We start from the raw sequence: 21,683 nt of genomic DNA, 5'->3' as shown, positions 1-21,683 counted from the left end.
CTCATTCCCACTAACTGTAGCATAAACCTTCCTTCATAAACTTATCAGATCACTTAATTGTTATTGGTGTACCATAACCTAAAAGAATTGCTGTGAGCAGCCTACGCTGTCACTTGAATAGCAATGAGATCTTTTCTATACGTTCAAATATAGGTGCTAGAGTTGTGTGGAGAGTGATAGCAAAGGAGGCTTAGGATTTAGAGAGATGCTAGGTTGAAAATAAACTTGAGATTTGACTGGTTTTTGAGACGTGGATGTTCATAATATTATAGACGTCATAGTACAGATTAATAACCCTTTATCAAAATCTCTTTGTTGTTGTGTTGCATTGGTTTGTAAATATTCAAGTTCTGTTCATAGACTAACAGTGGACTTTTCTATTTGCAGAATATATTGAATGACCAGCAGAGACAGTGTTTCAGAAGAAAATTTCTCTGAGTTGCTGAGACCAAAAAGAAACGAAAAAAAAGTTCAGCAGCCTTCGGCGTGATTTACCTATTTAAATGGTGAGTCAAACTCTCAATTTATAATTTTGCTTGTCCTTAAAAGAAGTTCATAGCACTGGGGTCTTCCGCATGAATATTATTTGTCAAGAATAAAGCGATAAGAATGGCGCTATGGGCATCATGACAGCTTTTTAAAGACGTTGATTGTCTACAAGGCTGACAATCCTATTTTAAATACCGTGCTAGCAATATGTCATCCGAGGAAATTAGTGTCTTTGAGGCTGGAATGAGGTGTCTTGTATTAGAGCAATTGACTTACTCTCTCATGGAGGGAAGCTAATTTAACCTTCCTCCTTTCACACTGAATGTGGGACTCTTATACTGAAGAAGGATTGCTCTTTAGGATACTCTGTGTTCTTGTACCTCCGGCCCTCTTTCAAAAGGGGAGCCCAATGCTTTCAATGTTGCAGAGCCCTTTCCCATTACACCTCCTATTTGGCTTTAAGTCATAATTACTGATCACTACCTACTGCGGAATTGCTAATGCCTCAATTTTCTGTGTAATTGTCACCAATGGCGATTGGTCAAGTGTTCCCTGACATCATAAAGCTACAGCAGGATGTCATCTGACATGAGGGCGAGCAATAGGATACATTTATCATGGTAGTGAAATGGGTGGTAGGATAGACAGGACTCCCAGCTGAAGGCAAATATGGTGAGATGAATGAAGCAAGGGCATTATTTGAAACTTATTTGTTTGACGGTGTCGGAGATCATAATATTCTCAGGTGCTCTATAGGTTAACTGATAGGGATGTGCAAGAATGGAGACGTCAGAATCTGTTGTTCATAGATTTTCTCATTCCCACTAACTGTAGCATAAACCTTCCTTCATAAACTTATCAGATCACTTAATGGTTATTGGTGTACCATAACCTAAAAGAATTGCTGTGAGCAGCCTACGCTGTCACTTGAATAGCAATGAGATCTTTTCTATACGTTCAAATATAGGTGCTAGAGTTGTGTTGAGAGTGATAGCAAAGGAGGCTTAGGATTTAGAGAGATGCTAGGTTGAAAATAAATTTGAGATTTGATTGGTTTTTGAGACGTGGACGTTCATAATATTATAGACGTCATAGTACAGATTAATAACCCTTTATCAAAATCTCTTTGTTGTTGTGTTGCATTGGTTTGGAAATATTCAAGTTCTGTTCATAGACTAACAGTGGACTTTTCCATTTGCAGAATATATTGAATGACCAGCAGAGGCAGTGTTTCAGAAGAAAATTTCTCTGAGTTGCTGAGAACAAAAAGAAACGAAAAAAAAGTTCAGCAGCCTTCGGCGTGATTTACCTATTTAAATGGTGAGTCAAACTCTCAATTTATCATTTTGCTTGTCCTTAAAAGAAGTTCATAGCACTGGGGTCTTCCGCATGAATAATATTTGTCAAGAATAAAGCGATAAGAATGGCGCTATGGGCATCATGATAGCTTTTTAAAGACGTTGATTGTCTACAAGGCTGACAATCCTATTTTAAATACCGTGCTAGCAATATGTCATCCGAGGAAATTAGTGTCTTTGAGGCTGGATTGAGGTGTCTTGTATTAGAGCAATTGACTTACTCTCTCATGGAGGGAAGCTAATTTAACCTTCCTCCCTTCACACTGAATGTGGGACTCTTATACTGAAGAAGGATTGCTCTTTAGGATACTCTGTGTTCTTGTACCTCCGGCCCTCTTTGAAAAGGGGAGCCCAATGCTTTCAATGTTGCAGAGCCCTTTCCCATTACACCTCCTATTTGGCTTTAAGTCATAATTACTGATCACTACCTACTGCGGAATTGCTAATGCCTCAATTTTCTGTGTAATTGTCACCAATGGCGATTGGTCAAGTGTTCCCTGACATCATAAAGCTACAGCAGGATGTCATCTGACATGAGGGCGAGCAATAGGATACATTTATCATGGTAGTGAAATGGGTAGTAGGATAGACAGGACTCCCAGCTGAAGGCAAATATGGTGAGATGAATGAAGCAAGGGCATTATTTGAAACTTATTTGTTTGACGGTGTCGGAGATCATAATATTCTCAGGTGCTCTATAGGTTAACTGATAGGGAAGTGCAAGAATGGAGACGTCAGAATCTGTTGTTCATAGTTTTTCTCATTCCCACTAACTGTAGCATAAACCTTCCTTCATAAACTTATCAGATCACTTAATGGTTATTGGTGTACCATAACCTAAAAGAATTGCTGTGAGCAGCCTACGCTGTCACTTGAATAGCAATGAGATCTTTTCTATACGTTCAAATATAGGTGCTAGAGTTGTGTGGAGAGTGATAGCAAAGGAGGCTTAGGATTTAGAGAGATGCTTGGTTGAAAATAAATTTGAGATTTGACTGGTTTTTGAGACGTGGATGTTCATAATATTATAGACGTCATAGTACAGATTAATAACCCTTTATCAAAATCTCTTTGTTGTTGTGTTGCATTGGTTTGGAAATATTCAAGTTCTGTTCATAGACTAACAGTGGACTTTTCCATTTGCAGAATATATTGAATGACCAGCAGAGGCAGTGTTTCAGAAGAAAATTTCTCTGAGTTGCTGAGACCAAAAAGAAACGAAAAAAAAGTTCAGCAGCCTTCGGCGTGATTTACCTATTTAAATGGTGAGTCAAACTCTCAATTTATCATTTTGCTTGTCCTTAAAAGAAGTTCATAGCACTGGGGTCTTCCGCATGAATATTATTTGTCAAGAATAAAGCGATAAGAATGGCGCTATGGGCATCATGATAGCTTTTTAAAGACGTTGATTGTCTACAAGGCTGACAATCCTATTTTAAATACCATGCTAGCAATATGTCATCCGAGGAAATTAGTGTCTTTGAGGCTGGATTGAGGTGTCTTGTATTAGAGCAATTGACTTACTCTCTCATGGAGGGAAGCTAATTTAACCTTCCTCCCTTCACACTGAATGTGGGACTCTTATACTGAAGAAGGATTGCTCTTTAGGATACTCTGTGTTCTTGTACCTCCGGCCCTCTTTCAAAAGGGGAGCCCAATGCTATCAATGTTGCAGAGCCCTTTCCCATTACACTTCCTATTTGGCTTTAAGTCATAATTACTGATCACTACCTACTGCGGAATTGCTAATGCCTCAATTTTCTGTGTAATTGTCACCAATGGCAATTGGTCAAGTGTTCCCATGACATCATAAAGCTACAGCAGGATGTCATCTGACATGAGGGCGAGCAATAGGATACATTTATCATGGTAGTGAAATGGGTAGTAGGATAGACAGGACTCCCAGCTGAAGGCAAATATGGTGAGATGAATGAAGCAAGGGCATTATTTGAAACTTATTTGTTTGACGGTGTCGGAGATCATAATATTCTCAGGTGCTCTATAGGTTAACTGATAGGGATGTGCAAGAATGGAGACGTCAGAATCTGTTGTTCATAGTTTTTCTCATTCCCACTAACTATAGCATAAACCTTCCTTCATAAACTTATCAGATCACTTAATTGTTATTGGTGTACCATAACCTAAAAGAATTGCTGTGAGCAGCCTACGCTGTCACTTGAATAGCAATGAGATCTTTTCTATACGTTCAAATATAGGTGCTAGAGTTGTGTGGAGAGTGATAGCAAAGGAGGCTTAGGATTTAGAGAGATGCGTGGTTGAAAATAAATTTGAGATTTGACTGGTTTTTGAGACGTGGATGTTCATAATATTATAGACGTCATAGTACAGATTAATAACCCTTTATCAAAATCTCTTTGTTGTTGTGTTGCATTGGTTTGGAAATATTCAAGTTCTGTTCATAGACTAACAGTGGACTTTTCCATTTGCAGAATATATTGAATGACCAGCAGAGGCAGTGTTTCAGAAGAAAATTTCTCTGAGTTGCTGAGACCAAAAAGAAATGAAAAAAAAGTTCAGCAGCCTTCGGCGTGATTTACCTATTTAAATGGTGAGTCAAACTCTCAATTTATCATTTTGCTTGTCCTTAAAAGAAGTTCATAGCACTGGGGTCTTCCGCATGAATATTATTTGTCAAGAATAAAGCGATAAGAATGGCGCTATGGGCATCATGATAGCTTTTTAAAGACGTTGATTGTCTACAAGGCTGACAATCCTATTTTAAATACCGTGCTAGCAATATGTCATCCGAGGAAATTAGTGTCTTTGAGGCTGGATTGAGGTGTCTTGTATTAGAGCAATTGACTTACTCTCTCATGGAGGGAAGCTAATTTAACCTTCCTCCCTTCACACTGAATGTGGGACTCTTATACTGAAGAAGGATTGCTCTTTAGGATACTCTGTGTTCTTGTACCTCCGGCCCTCTTTCAAAAGGGGAGCCCAATGCTTTCAATGTTGCAGAGCCCTTTCCCATTACACCTCCTATTTGGCTTTAAGTCATAATTACTGATCACTACCTACTGCGGAATTGCTAATGCCTCAATTTTCTGTGTAATTGTCACCAATGGCAATTGGTCAAGTGTTCCCTGACATCATAAAGCTACAGCAGGATGTCATCTGACATGAGGGCGAGCAATAGGATACATTTATCATGGTAGTGAAATGGGTAGTAGGATAGACAGGACTCCCAGCTGAAGGCAAATATGGTGAGATGAATGAAGCAAGGGCATTATTTGAAACTTATTTGTTTGACGGTGTCGGAGATCATAATATTCTCAGGTGCTCTATAGGTTAACTGATAGGGATGTGCAAGAATGGAGACGTCAGAATCTGTTGTTCATAGTTTTTCTCATTCCCACTAACTATAGCATAAACCTTCCTTCATAAACTTATCAGATCACTTAATTGTTATTGGTGTACCATAACCTAAAAGAATTGCTGTGAGCAGCCTACGCTGTCACTTGAATAGCAATGAGATCTTTTCTATACGTTCAAATATAGGTGCTAGAGTTGTGTGGTGAGTGATAGCAAAGGAGGCTTAGGATTTAGAGAGATGCAAGGTTGAAAATAAACTTGAGATTTGACTGGTTTTTGAGACGTGGATGTTCATAATATTATAGACGTCATAGTACAGATTAATAACCCTTTATCAAAATCTCTTTGTTGTTGTGTTGCATTGGTTTGGAAATATTCAAGTTCTGTTCATAGACTAACAGTGGACTTTTCCATTTGCAGAATATATTGAATGACCAGCAGAGGCAGTGTTTCAGAAGAAAATTTCTCTGAGTTGCTGAGACCAAAAAGAAACGAAAAAAAAGTTCAGCAGCCTTCGGCGTGATTTACCTATTTAAATGGTGAGTCAAACTCTCAATTTATCATTTTGCTTGTCCTTAAAAGAAGTTCATAGCACTGGGGTCTACCGCATGAATATTATTTGTCAAGAATAAAGCGATAAGAATGGCGCTATGGGCATCATGACAGCTTTTTAAAGACGTTGATTGTCTACAAGGCTGACAATCCTATTTTAAATACCGTGCTAGCAATATGTCATCCGAGGAAATTAGTGTCTTTGAGGCTGGAATGAGGTGTCTTGTATTAGAGCAATTGACTTACTCTCTCATGGAGGGAAGCTAATTTAACCTTCCTCCTTTCACACTGAATGTGGGACTCTTATACTGAAGAAGGATTGCTCTTTAGGATACTCTGTGTTCTTGTACCTCCGGCCCTCTTTCAAAAGGGGAGCCCAATGCTTTCAATGTTGCAGAGCCCTTTCCCATTACACCTCCTATTTGGCTTTAAGTCATAATTACTGATCACTACCTACTGCGGAATTGCTAATGCCTCAATTTTCTGTGTAATTTTCACTGATGGCGATTGGTCAAGTGTTCCCTGACATCATAAAGCTACAGCAGGATGTCATCTGACATGAGGGCGAGCAATAGGATACATTTATCATGGTAGTGAAATGGGTAGTAGGATAGACAGGACTCCCAGCTGAAGGCAAATATGGTGAGATGAATGAAGCAAGGGCATTATTTGAAACTTATTTGTTTGACGGTGTCGGAGATCATAATATTCTCAGGTGCTCTATAGATTAACTGATAGGGAAGTGCAAGAATGGAGACGTCAGAATCTGTTGTTCATAGTTTTTTTCATTCCCACTAACTGTAGCATAAACCTTCCTTCATAAACTTATCAGATCACTTAATGGTTATTGGTGTACCATAACCTAAAAGAATTGCTGTGAGCAGCCTACGCTGTCACTTGAATAGCAATGAGATCTTTTCTATACGTTCAAATATAGGTGCTAGAGTTGTGTGGAGAGTGATAGCAAAGGAGGCTTAGGATTTAGAGAGATGCTAGGTTGAAAATAAATTTGAGATTTGACTGGTTTTTGAGACGTGGATGTTCATATATTATAGACGTCATAGTACAGATTAATAACCCTTTATCAAAATCTCTTTGTTGTTGTGTTGCATTGGTTTGGAAATATTCAAGTTCTGTTCATAGACTAACAGTGGACTTTTCCATTTGCAGAATATATTGAATGACCAGCAGAGGCAGTGTTTCACAAGAAAATTTCTCTGAGTTGCTGAGACCAAAAAGAAACGAAAAAAAAGTTCAGCAGCCTTCGGCGTGATTTACCTATTTAAATGGTGAGTCAAACTCTCAATTTATCATTTTGCTTGTCCTTAAAAGAAGTTCATAGCACTGGGGTCTACCGCATGAATATTATTTGTCAACAATAAAGCGATAAGAATGGCGCTATGGGCATCATGACAGCTTTTTAAAGACGTTGATTGTCTACAAGGCTGACAATCCTATTTTAAATACCGTGCTAGCAATATGTCATCCGAGGAAATTAGTGTCTTTGAGGCTGGAATGAGGTGTCTTGTATTAGAGCAATTGACTTACTCTCTCATGGAGGGAAGCTAATTTAACCTTCCTCCTTTCACACTGAATGTGGGACTCTTATACTGAAGAAGGATTGCTCTTTAGGATACTCTGTGTTCTTGTACCTCCGGCCCTCTTTCAAAAGGGGAGCCCAATGCTTTCAATGTTGCAGAGCCCTTTCCCATTACACCTCCTACTTGGCTTTAAGTCATAATTACTGATCACTACCTACTGCGGAATTGCTAATGCCTCAATTTTCTGTGTAATTTTCACTGATGGCGATTGGTCAAGTGTTCCCTGACATCATAAAGCTACAGCAGGATGTCATCTGACATGAGGGCGAGCAATAGGATACATTTATCATGGTAGTGAAATGGGTAGTAGGATAGACAGGACTCCCAGCTGAAGGCAAATATGGTGAGATGAATGAAGCAAGGGCATTATTTGAAACTTATTTGTTTGACGGTGTCAGAGATCATAATATTCTCAGGTGCTCTATAGGTTAACTGATAGGGATGTGCAAGAATGGAGACGTCAGAATCTGTTGTTCATAGTTTTTCTCATTCCCACTAACTGTAGCATAAACCTTCCTTCATAAACTTATCAGATCACTTAATGGTTATTGGTGTACCATAACCTAAAAGAATTGCTGTGAGCAGCCTACGCTGTCACTTGAATAGCAATGAGATCTTTTCTATACGTTCAAATATAGGTGCTAGAGTTGTGTGGAGAGTGATAGCAAAGGAGGCTTAGGATTTAGAGAGATGCTAGGTTGAAAATAAATTTGAGATTTGACTGGTTTTTGAGACGTGGATGTTCATAATATTATAGACGTCATAGTACAGATTAATAACCCTTTATCAAAATCTCTTTGTTGTTGTGTTGCATTGGTTTGGAAATATTCAAGTTCTGTTCATGGACTAACAGTGGACTTTTCCATTTGCAGAATATATTGAATGACCAGCAGAGGCAGTGTTTCAGAAGAAAATTTCTCTGAGTTGCTGAGACCAAAAAGAAACGAAAAAAAAGTTCAGCAGCCTTCGGCGTGATTTACCTATTTAAATGGTGAGTCAAACTCTCAATTTATCATTTTGCTTGTCCTTAAAAGAAGTTCATAGCACTGGGGTCTTCCGCATGAATATTATTTGTCAAGAATAAAGCGATAAGAATGGCGCTATGGGCATCATGATAGCTTTTTAAAGACGTTGATTGTCTACAAGGCTGACAATCCTATTTTAAATACCGTGCTAGCAATATGTCATCTGAGGAAATTAGTGTCTTTGAGGCTGGATTGAGGTGTCTTGTATTAGAGCAATTGACTTACTCTCTCATGGAGGGAAGCTAATTTAACCTTCCTCCCTTCACACTGAATGTGGGACTCTTATACTGAAGAAGGATTGCTCTTTAGGATACTCTGTGTTCTTGTACCTCCGGCCCTCTTTCAAAAGGGGAGCCCAATGCTTTCAATGTTGCAGAGCCCTTTCCCATTACACCTCCTATTTGGCTTTAAGTCATAATTACTGATCACTACCTACTGCGGAATTGCTAATGCCTCAATTTTCTGTGTAATTGTCACAAATGGCGATTGGTCAAGTGTTCCCTGACATCATAAAGCTACAGCAGGATGTCATCTGACATGAGGGCGAGCAATAGGATACATTTATCATGGTAGTGAAGTGGGTAGTAGGATAGACAGGACTCCCAGCTGAAGGCAAATATGGTGAGATGAATGAAGCAAGGGCATTATTTGAAACTTATTTGTTTGACGGTGTCGGAGATCATAATATTCTCAGGTGCTCTATAGGTTAACTGATAGGGATGTGCAAGAATGGAGACGTTAGAATCTGTTGTTCATAGTTTTTCTCATTCCCACTAACTATAGCATAAACCTTCCTTCATAAACTTATCAGATCACTTAATTGTTATTGGTGTACCATAACCTAAAAGAATTGCTGTGAGCAGCCTACGCTGTCACTTGAATAGCAATGAGATCTTTTCTATACGTTCAAATATAGGTGCTAGAGTTGTGTGGAGAGTGATAGCAAAGGAGGCTTAGGATTTAGAGAGATGCTAGGTTGAAAATAAATTTGAGATTTGACTGGTTTTTGAGACGTGGATGTTCATAATATTATAGACGTCATAGTACAGATTAATAACCCTTTATCAAAATCTCTTTGTTGTTGTGTTGCATTGGTTTGGAAATATTCAAGTTCTGTTCATAGACTAACAGTGGACTTTTCCATTTGCAGAATATATTGAATGACCAGCAGAGACAGTGTTTCAGAAGAAAATTTCTCTGAGTTGCTGAGACCAAAAAGAAACGAAAAAAAAGTTCAGCAGCCTTCGGCGTGATTTACCTATTTAAATGGTGAGTTAAACTCTCAATTTATCATTTTGCTTGTCCTTAAAAGAAGTTCATAGCACTGGGGTCTTCCGCATGAATATTATTTGTCAAGAATAAAGCGATAAGAATGGCGCTATGGGCATCATGATAGCTTTTTAAAGACGTTGATTGTCTACAAGGCTGACAATCCTATTTTAAATACCGTGCTAGCAATATGTCATCCGAGGAAATTAGTGTCTTTGAGGCTGGATTGAGGTGTCTTGTATTAGAGCAATTGACTTACTCTCTCATGGAGGGAAGCTAATTTAACCTTCCTCCCTTCACACTGAATGTGGGACTCTTATACTGAAGAAGGATTGCTCTTTAGGATACTCTGTGTTCTTGTACCTCCGGCCCTCTTTCAAAAGGGGAGCCCAATGCTTTCAATGTTGCAGAGCCCTTTCCCATTACACCTCCTATTTGGCTTTAAGTCATAATTACTGATCACTACCTACTGCGGAATTGCTAATGCCTCAATTTTCTGTGTAATTGTCACCAATGGCAATTGGTCAAGTGTTCCCTGACATCATAAAGCTACAGCAGGATGTCATCTGACATGAGGGCGAGCAATAGGATACATTTATCATGGTAGTGAAATGGGTAGTAGGATAGACAGGACTCCCAGCTGAAGGCAAATATGGTGAGATGAATGAAGCAAGGGCATTATTTGAAACTTATTTGTTTGACGGTGTCGGAGATCATAATATTCTCAGGTGCTCTATAGGTTAACTGATAGGGATGTGCAAGAATGGAGACGTCAGAATCTGTTGTTCATAGTTTTTAGGTTTCGTAACCTGGCGAGGGGCGAAGCCCCTCCCAGATCGAAATCTGTTGTTTTTAATAGTGAGGTTAGGACAGCCTCTGTTTCCAATTGGCTAGCTCCATAAATGGAGGCTAGCCATTGGGAGGCAGAGGCTGTCAATCGCGCTTTCTCTCGAAAACGCGATTCGGGGGCGTTTCTGGTGCTTTTTTTAAGCCCCGCCCCTTTGTCCCGGGCCGCGCTGCGATTGGCTGCCGGCCCGGGACACCCCCGTGACGTCATTCCCGGGCCGCGCTGTGATTGGCTGCCGGCCCGGGACACCCCCGTGACGTCAGCCAATCACAGCGCGGCCCGGGACCTGACTTGTTATTATTTATTTTTTGTAACTGCTAATGTGTGTTTAATGCTGCTCCTCTCCCGCTGTCTGTTGTGTTGCTTTCCCGCCCCCCTCCCATTGGCCGTGTTGCCCATCTTCCCGTCCCCTTTCCTGTTGTCCGCGTCCCGTTTGTCCCCGCCCTCCGTTGTGTTGCTGTTTGTGGCGGCCATGGAGGTGCGGCTGCTCCCTTTCGGAGCTTATCCTTCCCAGCCGGGTCGGGTATTCGCAACCCGTTCCCTTTGTTCCCGCCCCCCTCCCACTGTCTGTTGTCTTGATGCTTGTGGCGGTGTGGCTTCTCAGGGGTGAGTTTCATTCTTCATTTTTTTTTTTTAGCGTTCCGTTTGTCCCCGCCCTCCTCCCGCTGGTAGCTTTTATTATTGTCCGCATTTGCAAAGCCAGTATCGGCGACAGGCATTTTGAAGTGTTGCTGCTGCTCTTCATTTCACTTACATAAACAAATGTGGAGCTATCTCGGCGCCCTTCTACTCTGCCGCTGCCTTTGTGCTTTAAGGATAACACTGGCCCAACGTTATCAAGGATGTAATCACGTCCGGTGGCGCTTCCACGCACTCACATAAAAATGTTGCTCTGACGAGTGTTCACACTCCCAAGGAAACTATCTCCCTTCATTTTTTCCACAATCCAGTGAGTGCCCTTGATTTCAGTTCTATAAACGGCAGTCACTTTCACGATTCAGCCGCCCATGTGGTGTCATTGCAGCCGTGCTTAATTTTAGCATGAAGCAGAGGCAGCTGGCAGCGTCAAGGCTTTGAGGCGCTGCACTCTTACACACACATTCACAAACGTGTTTTGAATGATGGCATAACAAAGCTGGCATGACATAATGTCCGGCTTCTGAAACCCTGACGCTGCAGAGGAGGTAATTGTTTTAAAATCTGCCTTACTGTAAAAATTGCAAAGTAAAACGTTTTTTTGGGTTGCATTTATTTACTTTATTGGTAGCTGTAAAGTCATCCGACCACAGTTTTTTGTATTCATTTGTTTTCTTAGCATTTGTGTCTTGCCACGCTTTAGTCTCACTGGTTTAAATCTAAAGTGTGGCATGCCGCGATAGCTGCAAAATTAAATAAAGAGAAAAGAAATCTGGCGCCGCCGCATTTCTTTTCCGTTTATTTACTTTTGTAGCAATCACGGCACGTTACCCTGAAGCTTTAAACATCTATAGCTAAAGCAGGCTGTGATGCGATTTGTACAAAAGTAAATAAATAGGAAAACCATGTGGAGGATGCCTTCCCTTTTTTTTTTTTTAACAAATATTTAATTTTGTAGTAATTTTTTGCCACCAGAGCACCTCACACACTTCATGTATTAACATGCTGGCCGCGCTGCTGTTATTATATTGTTTTTCAACAAAGAGCCAAATGAGCTTCATGTTTTAACATGGCAGCCGACAACCAACGGTGCACAGATGGTTGGCTCTACGCTCACCACAATCTCGTTATATGGTAGATAAGATGTCTATTGAAAGCAACTAAAAGTTGGCTGTATGTGACAAGTTGAATCACAGTCTGTGAAGAAAGCTTGCACGGAAATAACACAGCTAAAATTGCTTTTTTAAATTGCATTCTATTCCTTGAATAGCAGCAAAAGCAAACCTGTCAGCACCCGGGAAAAGCTTTGAGTACGCACGTTCTGAGACTTAAGGTGTTTGTAAAACAACTCGTACAGTTTAGAAACTCATTTTCCTGCGTGGGACAAGAAACCAAGTGTTTTACCTTTCAATTTAATGGTGATACGGCGAGCTCAAGGTAAGTGTTTTTAAAATTTAAATATTGCCTATCCCGTCGTCTGTTGAATTCCAACACCCGACCCCCACCCGTCTCACTGCCCTGATGCTCTAACCTCTGCAGACTGCCACTTTGCCTGTGTGTGTGTGTGTGCGCCTGTGTGTGAGTCTGTACGTACGCTTGTGTATGCCTGTGTTTGTGTATGTGCTTGTATGTGTATCCGTGTGTGCTTGTGTGTGTCCCTGTGTCTGCTTGTGTGTGTGCTCCTCTGTGTTTGTGTATGTGCTTGTATGTGTATCCATGTGTGCTTGTGTGTGTCCCTGTGTCTGCTTGTGTGTTTGTGTATGTGCTTGCATGTGTATCCGTGTGTGCTTGTGTGTGTCCCTGTGTCTGCTTGTGTGTGTGCTCCTCTGTGTATGTGTGGGTGTGCTTGTGTTTGTGCCTGTGTGTGTCTGTTCCACATCATTGACTACATCCAAGAGTTCTATGCCATACCACTCTACACAGTCAAGTGATAATGCACACCAAGTTATTGCTCCCATAAGGATAGATGAGGCAGTTGCCTTATGGAGTCAGCAGTAGATGGTGCCCAATAGCAAGCAAGACCTGGAGAATAGTTTAGCCAGTGGATGCCAGACTCCAGTGTCCATGTGCTGATGTGCCCACCCTTGCACCGTTCGTTGCACGCACCGCTACGACCATTTACACTACCACCTTACTGGCCAGCCCCCACCTCTGTAGCCCAAGGGGCGTGCTGAGATCCCTAGAAATGCTTCCATAGCCCGCAAGACCATAGGCATTCTTTGGGGTGATGTTGTGTGTTGAGTAAACGATAAATGTTCCCTAAATAAGTGAATAGACATGCAGGCATCCAGGTCTAGTTTTTCTTGAAGACAACGCGCCGCACGCCACTATGTTTTGTATCTCTTATAAATAGCGCGGTGTCAGAGGGCCTGTTATTGACATTCTGTGGACAGGCCTCTCTTTTATGGCTTGGGGAAGTCGGGCCACAAAAGACAACATTAAAAAACCTGATGTGACTGACCTTGAATGTTACTCCATAAAGGCTAATATTGTGAACGTGCACGGCAAATTAACCCTCGTTTCCAGCGCTTTGTTTAATTATTTAAAGGCTAATATGCAGGGCTTTTCCTCTCCATTATAGCAACAAACCTTGCCCGAAGGACGAACATTAAATCACATCGTAATCTGTACTACTGCCTTGGGCCTCCCTTGACAATTTGGTGTTGTTGAAACTTCATTTTAATATTTACTTCTTGATTTACTTAAGGGCTGTCAAGTTTGGTGTTGTTGAAACTTCATTTTAATATTTACTTCTTGGATCACTTAAGGGCTGTCAAGTTTAATAACCTTTTATCAATCGGATACTTTTATTATACACGGTTTCGTAAAAATAACAAGGCTGTCTTAGGCTTTTAGTCATATGCAGAGAAAATTATGTGGACTGGACAGGGATTTGATTTCCAATAACTGTTGGAATGTGTGAGCAGCTTCCCGGCACGCGCAATCAGTTGTGCATCACTGCGGGCATTTATTCCCCTTTTCCTTTACTACACTCATGGGGAATGCACAATCACTAGCCTTTTTCCCGTTCACGCTTATGGGTCCCCTCTCAGCATCCTCTTAATGCCAATAGCTCTACCTTTAATAATGCCGAGACCATTGCATTGTAAATGCTTGTTTTTCAGGTTTAACATGGCCCGTGTCGTCTCCGTGCAGCTGTGTGCTCCGCTGTGCACGAAGTTGTTCCGACGGGTATGTATGCTGCTGTTTTGCTGTTGGAGGTAAGCGATTTTGTTTATTTTTCTAATCTTATGTTTATTTCTTTGTTTTTCAGGTCCAATATGGCCAGTGGCGTCTCCGTGCAGCTGTGTGCTCCGCTGTGCACGAAGTGGTTCAGACAGGTATGTATGCTGCTGTTTTGCTGTTAGAGGTAAGCCATTTTGTTTATTTTGCTAATCTTATGTTTATTTCTTTGTTTTTCAGGTCCAATTTGGCCCGTGGCGTCTCCGTGCAGCTGTGTGCTCCGCTGTGCACGAAGTGGTTCAGACAGGTATGTATGCGGCATTTTGTTTATTTTGCTAATCTTATGTTTATTTCTATCACTCACTGCTGCACTCTCTCCTCAGCCTCTTACTGCACCATCCCTTCACTCTCTCCTCAGCTCCACTATACCGTCTCTTCACTGTTGCACTCTCCTCAGTCTCTCACTGCACCATCCTTTCACTGCTGCACTCTCTCCTCAGCCTCTCCCTGCACCATCCTTTCACTGATGCACTCTCTCCTCAGCCTCTCCCTCCACTGTCCCTTCACTGATGCACTCTCCTTAGCCTCTCCCTGCACCGTCCCTTCACTGATGCACTCTCTGCTCAGCCCCCATTGCATCGTCGCCTTAACTGCTGCACTCTCCTCAGCCTCTCCCTGCAGCGTCACTTCACTGATGCACTCTGTTCAGCCCCCCATTGCATCGTCCCTTCACTGCTGCACTTTCCTCAGCCTCTCACTGCACCATCCTTTCACTGCTGCACTCTCCTCAACCTCTCACTGCACCATCCCTTCACTGCAGCACTCTCTCCTCAGCCTCTTCCTGCGCCATCGCTTCACTGCTGCACTCTCTGCTCAGCCCCCCATCCAGGCTGCAGCCCTCACTCCTCCACTGCACCATCACTCACTGCTGCACTCTCTCTCAGCCTCTCACGGTACTATCCCTTCACTGCTGCACTCTCTTCAGTCTCTCACTGCACCATCCCTTCACTGCTGCACTCTCTCCTCAGCCTCTCCCTGCACCATCCCTTCACTGATGCACTCTCTCCACAGCCTCTCCCTGCACCGTCCCTTCACTGATGCACTCTCTCTACAGCCTCTCCCTGCACCGTCCATTCACTGATGCACTCTCTGCTCAGCCCCCCCAATGCATCGTCCCTTCACTGCTGCACTCTCCTCAGCCTCTCACTGCACCGTCCCTTCACTGGTGCACTCTCCTCAGCCTCTCACTGCATTATCCCTTCACTGCTACGCTCTCTCCTCAGTCCCACTGTACAGTCCCTTCACTGCTGCACTCTCTGCTCAGCCTCTCCCTGCACTGTCCCTTCACTGATGCACTCTCTCTACAGCCTCTCCCTGCACCGTCCATTCACTGATGCACTCTCTGCTCAGCCCCCCCAATGCATCGTCCCTTCACTGCTGCACTCTCCTCAGCCTCTCCCTGCACCGTCCCTTCACTGGTGCACTCTCCTCAGCCTCTCACTGCATTATCCCTTCACTGCTACGCTCTCTCCTCAGTCCCACTGTACAGTCCCTTCACTGCTGCACTCTCTGCTCAGCCTCTCCCTGCACTGTCCCTTCACTGATGCACTCTCCTCAGCCTCTCCTTGCACCGTCCCTTCACTGATGCACTCTCTGCTCAGCCCCCATTGCATCGTCCCTTCACTGCTGCACTCTCCTCAGCCTCTCCCTGCACCATCCCTTCACTGACGCACTCTCTGCTCAGCCCCCCATTACATCGTCCCTTCATTGCTGCACTCTCTGCTCAGCCACCCCATCCAGGCTGCAGCCCTCACTCCTCCACTGCGCCATCACTCACTGCTGCACTCTCTCCTCAGCCTCTTACGGTACCATCCCTTCACTCTCTCCTCAGCTCCACTATACCGTCCCTTCAAACTCTCTCTCTCACTACCTCACTCTCACTACCCCACTCTCTCTTTCACTAACTCACTATCTCTCTCACTACCTCACTATCTCTCACACTACTACACTATCTCTCATTCACTCTCTCTACCTCAATCTCTACCTCACTACTCAACTCTCTTTCTCACAGCATCACAATATCACTACCACAGTAACTATCTCTCTAACACACTACTTCACAACTTCACTCTCTCTATCTCACTACCTCACCCTCTCTACATCACTACCTCACTCTATCTATTACTATCTCACTATCTCACTGCCTCACTATATCATGACACTCTCAAAAATTCACTACAACACTCTCTCACTACCTCACACCTTCACTCTCTCTCTCTCTCTCTCTCTAACTCACTGCTTCACTCTCTCTCTATCTCACTACCTCACACTTTCTCTATATACTACCTCACTCTATTTCTATCTCACTATCTCTCTCTCACTATATCACGACACTCTCTCTAAAGTTCACTACATCACTCTCTCACTACCACACAACTTCACTCTCTCTCTAACTCACTACTTCACTCTCTCTCTATCTCACTACCGCTCTCTCTCTCTCTCTCTCAAATACACTAACTCACTTTCACTCTCTCATACACTACCTAACTCTCTCTCTAGCTCACTACTTCACAACATCTCTCTGTTTCTATCTCAATACAGCACAACAACTCTCACCCTCACTACCTCATTCTTTCACTACCTCACTCTCTCTCACTACCTCACTCTATATCTACTTCACTCTCCCACAAAACAAAAATAACTACATCACTACTCAAATTATATCTATAACACTATCTCACTCTCTCTCTCACTAACTCTCTCCATAACATCACTCTATCTATTTCCATATCACTCTCAACTATAACACAAGTCACTCACTCAAAAAATAACTACAACACTCTCTCGCTGACTCACTCTCTATCTCACTAGCTCACTCTCTCTCTCCAACTCACTACGTCACTCTCTATCTCACTAACTCACTCTCTCTCTATCTCACTAAGTCACTTTCACTCTCTCTTAAACTACCTCAGTCCTTCTCTATCTCACTATGTCACAACATCACTCATTGTTTCTATCTCACTACCACCAAAATCACTCTCCATCACTAACTCACTCTTTCACTATCTCACTCTCTCTGTCTCACTACCCCACTCTCTCTATTTCTATATCACTAAGTCACTTTCACTCTCTTTCACTACCTCACTCTCTGTCTCTGTTTTCGTTCAGAGGTAAGCCATTTTGTTTTTTGTTTGCTAATCTTATGTTTATTCTCTCTTTTCTAGGTTCAACATGGCCCGTGGCGATTCCCTTCAGCGATGTGCACCGCTGTGCACGGAGTTGTTCAGACAGGTATGTATGTTGATTTTAGTTTATGTTAGAGGTAAGGCATATTTTTATTTTTACACTGCACTGTCCTTTTACTGCTGCACTCTCTCCTCAGCCTCTCCCTGCGCCATCGCTTCACTGCTGTACTCTCTGCTCAGCCCCCCCATCCAGGCTGCAGCCCTCACTCCTCCACTGCAACATCACTCACTGCTGCACTCTCTCCTCAGCCTCTCACGGTACCATCGCTTCACTGATGCACTCTCCTCAGCCTCTTACTGCACCATCCCTTCACTCTCTCCTCAGCTCCACTATACCGTCTCTTCCCTGTTTCAGTCCCTTCACTGGTGCACTCTCTGCTCAGCCCCCCACTGCACCGTCCTTTTAATGCTGCACTCTCCTCAGTCTCTCACTGCACCATCCTTTCACTGCTGCACTCTCTCCTCAGCATCTCCCTGCACTGTCCCTTCACTGATGCACTCTCCTCAGCCTCTCCCTGCACCGTCCCTTCACTGATGCACTCTCTGCTCAGCTCCCCATTGCATCGTCCCTTCACTCTCCTCAGCCTCTCCCTGCACCGTCCCTTCACTGATGCACTCTCTGTTCAACCCCCCATTGCATCGTCCCTTCACTGCTGCACTTTCCTCAGCCTCTCACTGCACCATCGCTTCACTGCAGCACTCTCTCCTCAGCCTCTCCCTGCGCCATCGATTCACTCTCTGCTCAGCCCCCCCATCCAGGCTGCAGCCCTCACTCCTCCACTGCACCATCACTCACTGCTGCACTCTCTCTCAGCCTCTCACGGTACTGTCCCTTCACTGCTGCACTCTCCTCAGCCTCTCACTGCACCATCCCTTCACTGCTGCACTCTCTTCAGTCTCTCACTGCACCATCCCTTGACTGCTGCACTCTCTCCTCAGCCTCTCCCTGCACCGTCCATTCACTGATGCACTCTCTGCTCAGCCTCCAATTGCATCGTCCCTTCACTGCTGCACTCTCTTCAGCCTCTCCCTGCACCGTCCCTTCACTGGTGCACTCTCCTCAGTCTCTCATGCACCATCCCTTCACTGCTGCACTCTCTCCTCAGCCTCTCCCTGCACCATCCCTTCACTGATGCACTCTCTCCACAGCCTCTCCCTGCACCGTCCCTTCACTGATGCACTCTCTCTACAGCCTCTCCCTGCACCGTCCATTCACTGATGCACTCTCTGCTCAGCCCCCCCAATGCATCGTCCCTTCACTGCTGCACTCTCCTCAGCCTCTCACTGCACCGTCCCTTCACTGGTGCACTCTCCTCAGCCTCTCACTGCATTATCCCTTCACTGCTACGCTCTCTCCTCAGTCCCACTGTACAGTCCCTTCACTGCTGCACTCTCTGCTCAGCCTCTCCCTGCACTGTCCCTTCACTGATGCACTCTCTCTACAGCCTCTCCCTGCACCGTCCATTCACTGATGCACTCTCTGCTCAGCCCCCCCAATGCATCGTCCCTTCACTGCTGCACTCTCCTCAGCCTCTCCCTGCACCGTCCCTTCACTGGTGCACTCTCCTCAGCCTCTCACTGCATTATCCCTTCACTGCTACGCTCTCTCCTCAGTCCCACTGTACAGTCCCTTCACTGCTGCACTCTCTGCTCAGCCTCTCCCTGCACTGTCCCTTCACTGATGCACTCTCCTCAGCCTCTCCTTGCACCGTCCCTTCACTGATGCACTCTCTGCTCAGCCCCCATTGCATCGTCCCTTCACTGCTGCACTCTCCTCAGCCTCTCCCTGCACCATCCCTTCACTGACGCACTCTCTGCTCAGCCCCCCATTACATCGTCCCTTCATTGCTGCACTCTCTGCTCAGCCACCCCATCCAGGCTGCAGCCCTCACTCCTCCACTGCGCCATCACTCACTGCTGCACTCTCTCCTCAGCCTCTTACGGTACCATCCCTTCACTCTCTCCTCAGCTCCACTATACCGTCCCTTCAAACTCTCTCTCTCACTACCTCACTCTCACTACCCCACTCTCTCTTTCACTAACTCACTATCTCTCTCACTACCTCACTATCTCTCACACTACTACACTATCTCTCATTCACTCTCTCTACCTCAATCTCTACCTCACTACTCAACTCTCTTTCTCACAGCATCACAATATCACTACCACAGTAACTATCTCTCTAACACACTACTTCACAACTTCACTCTCTCTATCTCACTACCTCACCCTCTCTACATCACTACCTCACTCTATCTATTACTATCTCACTATCTCACTGCCTCACTATATCATGACACTCTCAAAAATTCACTACAACACTCTCTCACTACCTCACACCTTCACTCTCTCTCTCTCTCTCTCTCTCTAACTCACTGCTTCACTCTCTCTCTATCTCACTACCTCACACTTTCTCTATATACTACCTCACTCTATTTCTATCTCACTATCTCTCTCTCACTATATCACGACACTCTCTCTAAAGTTCACTACATCACTCTCTCACTACCACACAACTTCACTCTCTCTCTAACTCACTACTTCACTCTCTCTCTATCTCACTACCGCTCTCTCTCTCTCTCTCTCTCTCTCTCTCTCAAATACACTAACTCACTTTCACTCTCTCATACACTACCTAACTCTCTCTCTAGCTCACTACTTCACAACATCTCTCTGTTTCTATCTCAATACAGCACAACAACTCTCACCCTCACTACCTCATTCTTTCACTACCTCACTCTCTCTCACTACCTCACTCTATATCTACTTCACTCTCCCACAAAACAAAAATAACTACATCACTACTCAAATTATATCTATAACACTATCTCACTCTCTCTCTCACTAACTCTCTCCATAACATCACTCTATCTATTTCCATATCACTCTCAACTATAACACAAGTCACTCACTCAAAAAATAACTACAACACTCTCTCGCTGACTCACTCTCTATCTCACTAGCTCACTCTCTCTCTCCAACTCACTATGTCACTCTCTATCTCACTAACTCACTCTCTCTCTATCTCACTAAGTCACTTTCACTCTCTCTTAAACTACCTCAGTCCTTCTCTATCTCACTATGTCACAACATCACTCATTGTTTCTATCTCACTACCACCAAAATCACTCTCCATCACTAACTCACTCTTTCACTATCTCACTCTCTCTGTCTCACTACCCCACTCTCTCTATTTCTATATCACTAAGTCACTTTCACTCTCTTTCACTACCTCACTCTCTGTCTCTGTTTTCGTTCAGAGGTAAGCCATTTTGTTTTTTGTTTGCTAATCTTATGTTTATTCTCTCTTTTCTAGGTTCAACATGGCCCGTGGCGATTCCCTTCAGCGATGTGCACCGCTGTGCACGGAGTTGTTCAGACAGGTATGTATGTTGATTTTAGTTTATGTTAGAGGTAAGGCATATTTTTATTTTTACACTGCACTGTCCTTTTACTGCTGCACTCTCTCCTCAGCCTCTCCCTGCGCCATCGCTTCACTGCTGTACTCTCTGCTCAGCCCCCCCCATCCAGGCTGCAGCCCTCACTCCTCCACTGCAACATCACTCACTGCTGCACTCTCTCCTCAGCCTCTCACGGTACCATCGCTTCACTGATGCACTCTCCTCAGCCTCTTACTGCACCATCCCTTCACTCTCTCCTCAGCTCCACTATACCGTCTCTTCCCTGTTTCAGTCCCTTCACTGGTGCACTCTCTGCTCAGCCCCCCACTGCACCGTCCTTTTAATGCTGCACTCTCCTCAGTCTCTCACTGCACCATCCTTTCACTGCTGCACTCTCTCCTCAGCATCTCCCTGCACTGTCCCTTCACTGATGCACTCTCCTCAGCCTCTCCCTGCACCGTCCCTTCACTGATGCACTCTCTGCTCAGCTCCCCATTGCATCGTCCCTTCACTCTCCTCAGCCTCTCCCTGCACCGTCCCTTCACTGATGCACTCTCTGTTCAACCCCCCATTGCATCGTCCCTTCACTGCTGCACTTTCCTCAGCCTCTCACTGCACCATCGCTTCACTGCAGCACTCTCTCCTCAGCCTCTCCCTGCGCCATCGATTCACTCTCTGCTCAGCCCCCCCATCCAGGCTGCAGCCCTCACTCCTCCACTGCACCATCACTCACTGCTGCACTCT

General features: G+C 44.1%; 1 protein-coding gene across 1 annotated transcript; it reads left to right on the top strand.

The window, feature by feature from the left end:
- Positions 1-9,507: 9,507 nt before the first annotated feature.
- On the top strand, positions 9,508-21,002 carry LOC144798621 (uncharacterized). The gene is made up of 7 exons (XM_078669579.1): positions 9,508-9,627; positions 12,381-12,547; positions 14,236-14,302; positions 14,385-14,451; positions 14,534-14,600; positions 17,518-17,584; positions 20,855-21,002. The coding sequence occupies exons 1-7, from the start codon at positions 9,625-9,627 to the stop codon at positions 20,948-20,950; spliced, it is 534 nt and encodes a 177-aa protein (XP_078525705.1). The 5' UTR covers positions 9,508-9,624; the 3' UTR covers positions 20,951-21,002.
- Positions 21,003-21,683: the final 681 nt, after the last annotated feature.

This window comes from Lissotriton helveticus, chromosome 12, assembly GCF_964261635.1.
Source record: "Lissotriton helveticus chromosome 12, aLisHel1.1, whole genome shotgun sequence".
Classification (NCBI taxonomy): Eukaryota; Metazoa; Chordata; class Amphibia; order Caudata; family Salamandridae; genus Lissotriton; species Lissotriton helveticus.
Note: the sequence above shows the minus strand (reverse complement) of the source record. Positions and strands in the feature narration are given on the sequence as shown.

What these genes read in the sequence shown, in the direction of transcription:
- LOC144798621 (XM_078669579.1), top strand. An exon ending in GGTGATACGGCGAGCTCAAG is followed by an intron (nt 12,548 to 14,235) that starts GTAAGTGTTTTT and finishes CTTGTTTTTCAG; the next exon opens with GTTTAACATGGCCCGTGTCG. An exon ending in GCACGAAGTTGTTCCGACGG is followed by an intron (nt 14,303 to 14,384) that starts GTATGTATGCTG and finishes TTTGTTTTTCAG; the next exon opens with GTCCAATATGGCCAGTGGCG.